Source organism: Ranitomeya variabilis, chromosome 5 (genome assembly GCF_051348905.1).
Source record: "Ranitomeya variabilis isolate aRanVar5 chromosome 5, aRanVar5.hap1, whole genome shotgun sequence".
NCBI lineage: Eukaryota > Metazoa > Chordata > Amphibia > Anura > Dendrobatidae > Ranitomeya > Ranitomeya variabilis.
Genome location: NC_135236.1, coordinates 302443165 through 302456646, shown reverse-complemented (window position 1 = coordinate 302456646; position 13482 = coordinate 302443165). Strand labels below are relative to the sequence as shown.

General features: G+C 41.1%; 1 protein-coding gene across 1 annotated transcript in view; it reads right to left on the bottom strand.

Annotated features, from left to right (window-relative positions):
• The window catches only part of ITIH2 (inter-alpha-trypsin inhibitor heavy chain 2), an 88817-nt gene extending 80412 nt beyond the window's left edge, over positions 1–8405 (bottom strand). The window contains exons 1-2 of the mRNA XM_077264496.1: positions 8228–8405; positions 2587–2640 (exon numbers count right to left, since the gene is read on the bottom strand). Of these exons, the coding sequence (XP_077120611.1) occupies positions 2587–2640; positions 8228–8317 (144 nt within the window). The 5' untranslated portion in view covers positions 8318–8405. The remainder of the gene's footprint in view (positions 1–2586; positions 2641–8227) is intronic.
• Between the last annotated feature and the right edge of the window lie 5077 nt (positions 8406–13482).

Below are 13482 nucleotides of genomic sequence, written 5' to 3'. Positions count from 1 at the left end.
CTCTATTTAGTTATTGGATGTGGCTGCATCTAGACTGATCTTGCACTCCTCCCATTGACCTTGCAGATGGCGGTAATCAACTCTACCTGCCCATAAATTGTAGGTTTAGCCCAGAGTGACATGTTTTGTCCATAGTTGTATGCTGGTGGCCCAAGAGTGTCATGTATGGTAGAGTAGGACCCATCAGAGGGAGATCACCTTGCCGTGGTTGATGGGCACACATGAATTGGCCAATTTATGCGCTAAGAATCTTCATTTCATCTATTACTGTAAGTTTTATAAAAAAAAAATGTTTTTGAAAAAATTTGTGAAAAAAATATTTTTGAGAAGTATAATTCATATTGAATATTTGTCTGTGTTTTCACATGGCCTAGATTCATGTACATGTGCTGCTGTGTTTTTTTATCTATATGATGCAGTTTGCAGCTTTGCACGTGTTCACATTAGGAGTGCTGGTTGGCTTTTTTTCTCCCTCTATATATATATATATATAGTCATGTTCCAGAAAATGAAGTATTTCTCCCCGAAAATTATTGCAATTGCACATGTTTTGTAATACACATGCTTATTTCCTTTGTGTGTATTGGGGTTGCAACATCATGTTGTGGGATTTGTTATGATCCGGTAACCTTGGAGCCACATGAGAGACTTTCTCAGGAGTAGGTGGTACCTGTACTGACCGCAAACCCTAAACTAACACCGCAACTAGAAGTAGCTGTGGGATGTACCTAACACGTCCTAGACACCTCGACACAGCCGGAGGACTAAATACCCCTATAGATGGAAATGGGAATGCTATCTTGCCTCAGAGCAGAACCCCAAAGGATAGGCAGCCCCCCACAAATATTGACTGTGAGTATAAGAGGAAAGACACATGCAGGCGGAAAAACAGGATTTAGCAAATGAGGCACTTCTAGCTAAATAGAAAAGGATAGGACAGAATTCTAAGCGGTCAGTATTAAAATCCTAAAAATATCCACAGCAGATAATACAAATATTCTACATCTAACTAAAGACATAGAAAGTATATCTGCATCTCCTGAGAATCCAGCATGACTGAAAAATCCAAACAAAGTCTAAGCTGGACAAAAACACAATGAATTGCACTGAATTGCAAAGCACACTGCATGTGTGCACAGAGACAAAAAAACAGACACTTATCTTAGCTGAATTGGCAGCAGGGCATGAGGAAGCAGAGAGAGATGCAATCCCTCCAAAAACAATGGACAACTGGCAAGGACTCATGGATCCTGCACACCTAAATACCTAATAGAGCTGCAATCAGCAGAAACACCTGCCCTGGATTACAACCCCAAGACAACTGCACTACCACCAACAACCACTGGAGGGAGCCCAAGAGCAGAATTCACAACAGGGATTGCTTTCTGCAGGAGGGGCTGGTGCACTTCACAAAATAGATGGCATCATGAGAAACGAAGATTATGTGACAATATTGAAGCAACATGTCAAGACATCAGCCAGGAAGTTAAAGCTTTGGCGGAAATGGGTCTTCCAAATGGACAATGACCCGAAGCATACTGCCAAAATGGTGACAAAGTGGCTCAAGGATAACAAAGCCAATGTTTTGGAGTGGCCATCACAAAGCCCTGATCTCAATCCTATTAAAAATTTGAGGGGAAAACTGAAAAGGCAGGTGCGAGCAAAGCGACCTACAGACCTGGATCAGTTACACCAGTTTTTTCAGGAGGAATGGGCTCAAATTCCGACCAACTATTGTGAGAAACTTGTGGAAGGTGATCCCAAACGTTTGACCCAAGTCATTCAGTTTAAGGGCAATGGTACCAAATGCTAATGAAATGTATGTAAACAACAGGTAATCCTAATTGACCTAAAAAGTGGAAAGGTTTATTCTGATTTTGTGTCAGATATTGAGAAAAACATGCATATGTGTCTTTTTATATAGTGGATGTAAACTTCTAGTTTCAACTATACACACACACACACACATATGTATGTATATATATATATATATATATATATATATATATATATATATATATATATATATATATATCATCTTTACCTAACTTATTGTTATCTATCTATCTTAGTCCATTGCATCTGGACTATATTACCAGTAAGGTTCTTGATGATAACAGTGTGATAATTGGACAGATAGCAATATAGATCATCTATTATTGATCATCTTAAATAATATACAGTTTACCCATTTCTAATGTGAATGATAGCGTTCCCTTTCTCTCTGCCCTCGCCCATTATCTAGCATGTTAGTGACCCTAGTGACACCTTGGACTGTGCACCCTGACAATGGCGCATTACATGACCTTGTGTAGGTTGCTTTATCTACTTGGTAAACATACAGCACATATCAGAACATTATGTTATTCATAAGCTGGAGTTAATGTTTTTGCCCTTGAAGTACATGTATGTCTACGGCTATATAAAATATGGTCTGAGTGTGCTTAATTAACGAACTGAACGGCTGGTAACGATTTTCAATTACCGTAGTTATGTTTAATGCGTGGACAGGAAAGCAATTTGCAATGTGTCTTTTTATGAAGGTTAATATAAGTTTGCAGTGTATCTTGGGAAACATGTCCATACCTTAAATCTTTCACCATGATTACTTTCAAACCCTGGGAGGAGATCACCAAGATCCTAAAAAGTAAATTTACAATCAGAAGTGTAACTTAAAGCTGCTATGTTCATGACCCTTTACATAGTCTACGTCACACGTACTACACACATCACAGTTATCCCGCTATATAATTTACATTCTGTGAAATAAATGAATCGCTTAGTATAATGGATTCACTTCATCACACGAAATGACACTATAGTTATCGGGTCATCACAACTCTGTACTGGCTACTTATGGTGTCACATTTTTTGTATCAGGATGGACTATGGTCCTCCTCCAGGCTTTATAGCAGGTGATACTTGCCAAATGAAAAGTACTGGCTTAAAAAGACCATTTACATTTACAAAATATTTTGCATAGATTATTGGACTGAGGCAATAAAGGCACGTAAAGGGGTTTTCCTGAAGTACAATATTGATGACCTATCGACAGTATACATAGCTGGCTTCTTATTGCCGGTTTCCTATTACCAGGGGATGATGGCAACACGTGACATACCAACTGTGCTGGTCATGTGGCTAAGGGCTATAGGTTGGAGAAAGACCTGGTGACACAGTCCATAAAACCTTCTCCATGAAACTATGGATCAGAATCAATATCGAACTGGCCTACAGAGTACCTAAGGGTCGGACATGACAAATGGATAGAATCAATCGATAGGATAGGTCACCATTATCAGATTGGGTCCTCAGTTCCTATTCAGTTAAATTGGAGGTGAACTGCAGCACCTGATAATGTCCACTGAACAGTAAACTAAGATACGCTCTTCTGGCTCCATACCCCGCAGGAACTGAAAACAGCTGATTGTGGGGGTGCTGAGTATCTTACACCCACCTGTCTAACATTGATGAACTATCACAAGAAGAAATCATCAATACCTTAACAACATAGAAAAAAATAGGCCATACGTATTAATACCTGGTTAAAACACCAATGTACTGCAGTATACAGACAGCCCCTGGTGATATCAGGCGCACATGGCATGGGTACAAAATACCTGTGCTGCCTCCATGGTTTATCACTGGGCCTGCATGCATCCTGCAACACATTGGTATTATAACCAGGTATTGATAAATATGACCTCTTTTTAACGGTGATGTGTTTGGATTTTATGTCCTTTTCAGGAAAAAGCCATCAATACCATAAGGATGGAAAACCCTTTTCTATTACAACTTTTTAATTATTTTTTAAAAGGTATATATAAACAATGACATAACATCAGCAACAATTGTAAATCATAACAGCCTGGAGAGATTAATATTTTCTAACCGTGGAAATAGGAAACGTGATAGACGAAGAGGGTATTACTTTGTACAAAAGCTAAAACAAGGTGTATTCAAGCTCCTAAAAAGTCTACACATGCACAATAGTGGAGTCAGATATAATGAGATGTAACTGGGGAAAAAAAGAATGGATAAAGATGGAGAAAGATGAGTAACTGTACTTTCACAAATCTTTTGACATATCATGGAGACATACCAAAAGTTTTGATTGGAGGGAGCCTGTGTGTTAAGACCCCCACTGACTGATAACAGAGAGGGGCAAAAGTTCTCAGTTGAGTGCTACTGTCCTCAAAGACCAAAGTTGGGTATACAGAGAGTCTATAAGCTCATCTTCAGTCTCAGAGGCTGAGCTCTTCTGCCCTTTGTCTTAGCAATTGTTGGGGGTCTCAGTAACTGGTCACCAACCAATCAATACTTCTAAATGTCTCTATGACATATCAAACATTTAATGACAATGCAGCTACACTTTTATAAAAACAAATTCCTGATTGTAAATTACCTTCCAAATCAATATTTCATAACCAGTAGCTGAAGAACCAAATGTGGCTCCGGGACCTTCTCCATGTGACTCCCAAACTGATGGCAGTTCTAAGTAATGGTGTGCATCATTGGCACCAGGCTTATCATGTTGCGACTATATCTATGGCAAACAGCACTAAATTACCACCATCTGAGTCCTACATGTCATAATTGAAAGTATCTTAGAAGTGCTCAGGAGCCACTAGTTATGGTTTGTATACTTTCACATGTAATTCTTTATTGAAAATGTGTTCAAGGAAATAATTTATTTAGACATATAAGAAGACTTTCATAATGAGGACCTGTCACTATATTCATTCTGCCTGAATGACTGGCAGCATTAATGCATTAATCAGAGCCCAGCTGTTTTATCTTTCAAGAAAACATGCAAGTTTGAAAATCCATTCAAAAAAGAAGAGACGTGAGTCGTCCGGCATCTACCGCCCCATCCCATCGCAGGTGATTGACAGGTTTCTTCCTATATGCACACATGAGAGACCTATCAATCACCAGGAGTGGGGTGAGGATAAGCCATCGGTGGTTGCACCAGACTATTCAGATCTCTCCCTGGAGTCCCCAGCCGACTCTTCAAACTCTGTTTTCTCTGAAATGTTGCAGGGTTTTAGAGAAAGTCATACTTGGCTGCAATCACACCGCCAGGCTTGGGTTCATGTTGCCTGTGGTTCCAGCAGCCTGAATTTGGTGACAGGTTGCCTTTAACAGGGTTGTACCATAAATGAATGTTATACTTCTCAGCCAAAACATGTGCAAGTTGTACTTTGCAGACATCAGTTAAAGGAGGAAATAATGTTATAGAAAACACATACAGTTGTGCTCAAAAGTTTACATATCATGGCAGAATTTTTGCTTTCTTGGCCTTTCTTCAGAGAATATGAATGATAACACCAAAACCTTTTCTCCACTCATGGTTAGTGGTTGGGTGAAGCCATTTATTGTCAAATTACTGTATTTTCTTTTTTTAAATCATAATGACATCCCAAGACATCCAAATGGCCCAGGTCAAAAGTTTACATACCCTGGTGATTTTGGCCTGATAACATGCACAGAAGTTGACACAAATGGGTTTAAATGGCTACTACAGGTAATATCCTCACCTGTGACCTGTGCCAAATGGCAGGAAAAATTGGCCAGGATGCAAAGAAACACCCACAAATAACATCAGATGAAATAGAGGACTCTCTGAAAACTAGCGGTGTGGCTGTTTCAAGATGCACAATAAGGAGGCACTTGAAGAAAAGCGGGCAGCATGGTCTGGTTGAGTCGCCAGAAGAAAGCCATTACTGCGCAAATGCCACAATGTATGTCACCTACACTACACAAAACAGCACAGAAACCAGCATCAAAACTTCTGGAACAAGGTAATTTGGAGTGATGAGACAAAAATTGAACTTTTTGGCCACAACCATAAACATTACATTTGGAGAGAGGTCAACAAGGCCTATTGTAAAGAACAGAGGCGGATCGTTGATGTTTTGGGGGTGTGTGAGCTACACAGGAAACTTGGTCAAAGTTGAAGGAAAAATGAATGCAGCACGTTATCAGCAAATACTGGAGGAAAATTTGCACTCATCAGCCCGGAAGCTGCGCATGGGACGTACTTGGACATTCAAAATGACAATGATCCAAAACACAAGGCCAACTTGACCTGTCATTGGCTACAACAGAACAAAGTGAAGGTTCTGGAGTGGCCATCTCAATCTCCTGACTTCAATATCATTGAACCACTCTGGGGAGATCTCAAGCATGCAGTTCATGCTAGACAACTCAGGAATTTACAGGAACTGGAGGCTTTTTGACAAGAAAATTGGGCAGCTTTACCATCTGAGAAAATAAAGAAAATAAAGAACCTTATCCACAACTACCACAAAAGACTTCAAACTGTAATTGATATTAGAGGCGGCCATACACAGTATTAAGAAATGAAGTATGTGAACTTTTGATCAGGGTCATTTGGCTTTCTTCTGGCGACTCAACCATGCAGCCCATTTTTCTTCATGTGCCTCCTTATTGTGCATTTTGAAACAGCCACACCGTTAGTTTTCAGAGTCCAGTATTTCAGCTGATGTTATTTGTGGGTTTTTCCTTGCATCCCGAACCATTTTCCTGGCATTTGTCACAGGTCCCAGGTGAGGATATTACCTGTAGTAGCCATTTAAACCCATTTGTGTCAACTTCTGGCTTCACCCAACCACTAACCAAGAGTGGAGAAAAGGTTTTGGTGCTATCATTCATATTCTCTGAAAAAAGGACGAAAAAGCAAAAATTTTGCTGGGGTATGTAAACTTTTGAGCACAACTGTATAAAGGCTAAATAGAATTGTTATTACAATTATTACAACATTAGAGAAAAAGGTTTAATGGATTTAATAGACTATATTCTTTTATTTTACAGTGTGGATTACTTGCTAAAGCAGTACATAAAGTAGCATTGTTTCAATATTTCTTTATCTTTTTTATATACTTGCTAAGAAATCCTATCTCAAAAAATAAAAGTTTACATATTGCAAAAAATTACCAAATTTTCTCCAATAAGCCACTTACAACCTGTAGCCATTTTTATATTTGGCTTGAATCCTAATCCCACGCAAAGCCCAACATTGTACTGCTGGATGCAGGGTGCATGTACTGGAAAGCGGCATTAAAAAGTGCCGGCAATCACCGATCTCCGCTAATCTAAGGATATTACATATATGCTGGGTCTAGGTAATGGGTTTATGTGCTACTTGGGGACCAGTGATTATAGCTGTTAGGTGGATGATTAGCAACCATCACCTCTTCCGTGTCTGTGATCATGTGTAGTCTTTAAGATAAATCAGCATAAATAGCTGCTGTACAAAAATGAAAATAATAATACAGTGTGACAAACTCGTCAAATACAGAGGCACAGACTGAGAGAGTCAGGAGTGGGACCTATTAATGTGTGTACCACATTATTCCTTTAATTGACAGGTGAAAAAATTTAACAAGCCTGAAAAGTTACATTTATGGAGCAAAATGTATGGTGCGTAAAGACCCACGATTGCATCCATTAGTTGGTCAATTAAATTTCAGACCCATAATAAGGCTACGTTCACACATCCATGTCTATTTTTAAAATTGTGTAAAATAGACGGTTTTTCTCTCATGTGCCTTCCCCATTGCCTCCATTTTGCATCCATTTTTTTCATCCGTTTTTAAAAACTGAAGGAGGTAACCTGTCTCCACTTTAATTTACAATTAACAATGGATCATTGGAAAATGGATTAAACGTGAATAACATCAGATTTTCATCCATTTTTAAGACGATAATGGCCGAATTTGATCGCAAATTGGATGAGAATAGGACCATCTTTGAGTCTCACAGATAAGAAAAATGAATACGTTTTTTAAAACGGATATGGTTATCGAGCAATGAAATTCTATGGTCAGTATGCTGTCAGTAAAAAAAGCGAATAGCGCATGGATGTATACAACAGATATGTGAATGTAGCCTTAGCTGCAGGTACCATCCTCCACGATGCAGTGCCATATTCAGGACGTGCAAAATATCAGATGAATCCCTGCAGTAATTAGCCATTATAGCTTTCCATCTAGCATTTCTTACACATGTAGAAAATGCAACAAATAAAAACCAACTAAATAAATGTATTAAATGCCAAGTAATAGGTAATGTTTGTAATTTAGAGGGATATGGTAATCAAACAGTTATGCATAATTTTTTGTTTTATCCTGAGAAGCTCTTCAATGTAGTTTATGCTGATAAAATTATAGTAACTATATTATAAAGTATGTAAAATACTCACAGCAGAATCTGGGAACTCTTCTATGAACAGATCAAATCCTTGTATTTTAGCAGTAAATAGTAATAACAGGAGATATAATATACGCTTCATGATTTCAAATTTGCAGCCAGAGAAATCCTCTGGCCCCAGGTTGGTCTTCAATGAGATGGAATCCACTTCACTGTGGAGTTTATAACTTCTCTTTTTGGAAAATCTAAAATAATAAACTTTGTACTGACCCAATGCAAATATTTGTCAGGTAGTACAAGTCACAGGTAGGACAGGGACTGAGAGGTTGTGCAAACATACAGTTTTCATGTTATCATTGGTTGATAACCATGAAGCTTCTTCAGCTAGGATGGATGTTGTCTTTCTATCTTTCACTCTTACTTTGAAGTTGATTTCTCTTCTTAACCTTGAGATTGATAGTCAAAAACATAAAAACCAAGACCCTGAATACACCTGGAGAAACATGTCAAACCTTGCATTTAAAATGATAACTTTTTGAATTGTAACAAAAGTAAAAATATACATAAATTATCAGATTGTTTGAATCTTATGTGAACCACTTTTACATTATACACAGATTTTTTATATAATTTTGTTTGCTTGTCTTGTAGAATGTACCAGGATTGAAGCATTATGGAGTGTAGAGGTAGCAGGCACATCCAGTTCATATTTTCTGAGGAGGCCTATGGGTCCTTTTTCCAAATTAGAGGGAGCCATAGGCAACATGAATCGGTGACTATGCTCCTTTATTACAAACATGTATGTTTTACTTTGTAATGCTGTAGCATTTCGGAGCAAAACGTAACTGAGAATGGGGCCTGGGAGAAGGTACAGTGCCTTGCGAAAGTATTCGGCCCCTTGAACTTTTCAACCTTTTCCCACATATCATGCTTCAAACATAAAGTACATACATCAAATGTAAATTTTGGGTGAAAAATAGCAACAAGTGGAACACATTTGTGAAGTTGAACGAAATTTATTGCTTATTTGAAATTTTTGTGGAAAATCAAAAACTGAAAAGTGTGGCGTGCAATATTATTCGGCCCCTTTACTTTCAGTGCAGCAAACTCACTCCAGCAGTTCATTGTGGATCTCTGAATGATCAAATGTTGTCCTAAATGCCTAATGATGATAAATATAATGCACCCGTATAAATGCACCTGCTCTGTGATAGTCTCAGGGTTCTGTTTGAAGCACAGAGAGCATCATGAAGACCAAGGAACACAACAGGCAGGTCTGTGATACTGTTGTGGAGAAGTTTAAAGCCGGATTTGGATAAAAAATGATTTCCAAAACTTTAAACATCCCAAGGAGCACTGTGCAAGCGATCATATTGAAATGGAAGGAATATCATACCACTGCAAATCTACCAAGGCCCGGCCATCCCTCTAAACTTTCATCTCAAACAAGGAGAAGACTGATCAGAGCTGCAGCCAAGAGGCCCATGATCACTCTGGATGAACTGCAGAGATCTACAGCTGAGGTGGGACTGTCTGTCTATAGGACAACAATCAGTCGTACACTGCACAAATCTGGCCTTTATGGAAGACTGGCAAGAAGAAAGCCATTTCTCAAAGATATCCATAAAAAGTGTTGTTTAAAGTTTGCAACAAGCCACCTGGGAGACACACCAAACATGTGGAAGAAGGTGCTCTGCTCAGATGAAACCAAAATCTAACTTTTTGTCAACAATGCCAAACGATATGTTTGGCGTAAAGGCAACACAGCTCATCACCCTGAACAAACCATCCCCACTGTCAAACATGGTGGTGGCAGCATCATGGTTTGGGCCTGCTTTTCTTCAGCAGGGACAGGGAAGATGGTTGAAATTGATAAGAAGATGGATGGAGCCAAATACAGGACCATTTTGAAGAAAACCTGTTTGAGTCTGCAAAAGACCTGAGACTGGGACAGAGATTTGTCTTCCAACAAGACATTGACCCCAAACATAAAGAAAAATCTACAATGGAATGGTTCACAAATAAATGTATCCAGGTGTTAGAGTGGCCAAGTCAAAGTCCAGACCTCAATCCAATCGAGAATCTGTAGAAAAAGCTGAAAACTGCTGTTCACAAATGATCTCCATCAAACCTCACTGAGCTCGAGCTGTTTGCCAAGGAAGGCTTCTTTCACACTAGCGTCGGGCTCGGCCCGTCGCCGTGTGTCGGGCCGAGGTCCCCGACGCTAGCGTTGTCTCCGCCGCACAACGGGGGCAGCGGATGCATTTTTCCAGCGCATCCACTGCCCCATTGTGAGGTGCGGGGAAGTGCGGGGAGGTGGGGGCGGAGTTCCGGCCGCGCATGCGCGGTCGGAAAAAGCGGACCGGCGTGAGCAAAAAACGTTACATGTAACGTTTTTTGCTCCCGACGGTCCGCCACAGCACGGCGCAACCGTCGCATGACAGTTGCGACGTGTGTCATTGCGTCGCAAATGCGTCGCTAATGTTAGTCAATGCAGAAAAAACGCATCCTGCAAGCACTTTTGCAGGATGCGTTTTTTTGGCAAAACGACGCATTTGCGACGTAATGCAGTTAACGCTAGTGTGAAAGTAGCCGAAGAATGGGCAAGAATTTCATTCTCTCGCTGTACAAAACTGATAGAGACATACCCCAAGCGACCTGCAGCTGTAATCGCAGCAAAAGGTGGCACAACAAAGTATTAAGTTAAAGGGGCCGAATAATATTGCACGCCCCACTTTTCAGTTTTTGAATTTCCACAAAATTTTAAAATAACCAATAAATTCCGTTCAACTTCACAATTATGTTCCACTTGATGTTGATTCTTCACCAAAAATTTACATTTGGTATCTTTATGTTTGAATCATGTTATGTGGGAAAAGGTTGAAAAGTTCAAGGGGGACGAATACTTTCACAAGGCACTGTAACTAGTCAAGGCGTAATAACAGCATCTGCTTCTCCACAACTCAGATAGAATGATTGGTCTCTCCCTAACCACATAGATCAGGGGTGGGGAACAGCCCACAATGTCCTTTTCTCTGACCCCTAAGCAGATTCCCAGGGATTGCAGTGCTTGTACCCTTTTGCCGACAGCCAGCATTTGAATTCCCTCGTACCCTGCAAGCACGCGCATGCAGCCTTTTCTACTGAACCCTGCAGCACATGCAATAAAGGATTATGTACTGATGCTGGCCACAGTCATGGGATTTACCAAATAGTGGACAACCCTCACCTATCAGATGCTGACGGCCTATCCCAAGCATAGGTTGTCAATATAAAAAATGAATAAGACCTTTAACTTTAAGGCTATGTGCACACGTTGCGGATTTCCTGCGGATCCACAGCGTTTTTTTTCCTCGCAGAACCTCTGCAGATCTGCAAGTGATTTACAGTACAATGTAAATCAATGGGGAAAAAAAATGTTGTGCTAATAGTATGGAAAATTCCGCACTGAAAACGCGGCAGATTCAAAAAAGGACCATGCCAATTCTTTTTGCGGATCTGCAGCGTTTCTGCACCCATTGACTTCCACTGATTCAGTCAAATCTACAGCAAAACTGCAGGATCTGTGGTTTTGCTGCGGAGTTGGGTGAGAGAAATGCTGCAGATCGGGAGGGGAAAGAGTGTGTGGGCGGAGACTATGTGTGTAGGGGGAGACTGTGTGTGTGCGGAGAAGATGTGCTTTTCTGTGTGTGGGTGTTTGTGTGTGTCTGCGGTGGTCTGCGGGACTGTATGTGTGTCTCTGTGCAGGGGTCTGCGGAGCTGTTCGGGGATTTGCGGGTGTCTGCAGGGCCGTGTGTGTGTCTGTGTGCGGACGTCTGTGTGGCTGTGCGGGGATCATGGGGCTGTGCGGGGATCGTGGGGCTGTGAGGGGATCGCGGGCTGTGCGGGGATCACGGGGCTGTGCGGGGATCGCGGGGCTGTGCGGGGATCATGGGGCTGTGCGGGGATCACGGAGCTGTGCGGGGGTCTGTGGGGCTGTGTGTGTCTATGTGGGTGTGCGTGGGTGTGTGCGGGGCTGTGTGTGTGTGCGGGGCTGTATGTAGGCAGGCATTGTCGATGGGACTACTAGTCCCATCCGGCTATGCCTGCTACAGTGACAGTTAGCCGGATGATGGGACAGTATAGTCCCATCATCCGGCTACTGTGTTCAAGTGTAAAAAAACCCAAACACATACACACATATAAAGTACATACAGTTCATGCAACATACAGTACACACATATTGACATACAGAACATACAGCATACAACATAGAGTACTTACTTACCAATCACTTAGTCCCTGAAGCCATCGATGTTGTGAATTTGCTTTTTGCTCCCTCTAGTGGTTACTAGTTTTTTGACTCTGGTTTTTCTGTCATTCCTTTTATCCGCACCTGGGTCGTTAGTTAGGGGTGTTGCTATATAAGCTCCCTGGACCTTCAGTTCAATGCCTGGCAACGTAGTTATCAGAGCTAGTCTGCTGTGCTCTTGTCTACTGATCCTGGTTCCAGTTATATCAGCTAAGTCTGCCTTTTGCTTTTTGCTATTTGTTTTGGTTTTGTATTTTTGTCCAGCTTGTTCCAAATCTATATCCTGACCTTTGCTGGAAGCTCTAGGGGGCTGGTGTTCTCCCACCGGACCGTTAGACGGTTCGGGGGTTCTTGAATTTCCAGTGTGGATTTTGATAGGGTTTTTGTTGACCATATAAGTTACCTTTCTTTATTCTGCTATCAGTAAGCGGGCCTCTCTGTGCTAAACCTGGTTCATTTCTGTGTTTGTCATTTCCTCTTACCTCACCGTCATTATTTGTGGGGGGCTTCTATCCAGCTTTGGGGTCCCCTTCTCTGGAGGCAAGAAAGGTCTTTGTTTCCTCTACTAGGGGTAGCTAGATTCTCCGGCTGGCGCGTGTCATCTAGAATCAACGTAGGAATGATCCCCGGCTACTTCTAGTGTTGGCGTTAGGAGTAGATATATGGTCAACCCAGTTACCACTGCCCTATGAGCTGGATTTTTGTATTCTGCAGACTTCCACGTTCCTCTGAGACCCTCGCCATTGGGGTCATAACAGTTTGCCAGGCCAGTATTAAATGTTTAATGCATTGCAGAAGAGGGATTATAAGAAAGAAGATTCTGAGTTTTTTTTTTTTTCTTCTCCTTCCCCTTTACCTCAGAGTGGCTATGCTTGCTGCAGACATGAATGTCCAGACCTTGATTACAAGTGTGGACCAGCTGGCTACTCGTGTGCAGGGCATACAAGACTATGTTATCAGAAATCCTAGGTCAGAACCTAAAATACCGATTCCTGAACTGTTTTCCGGAGACAGGT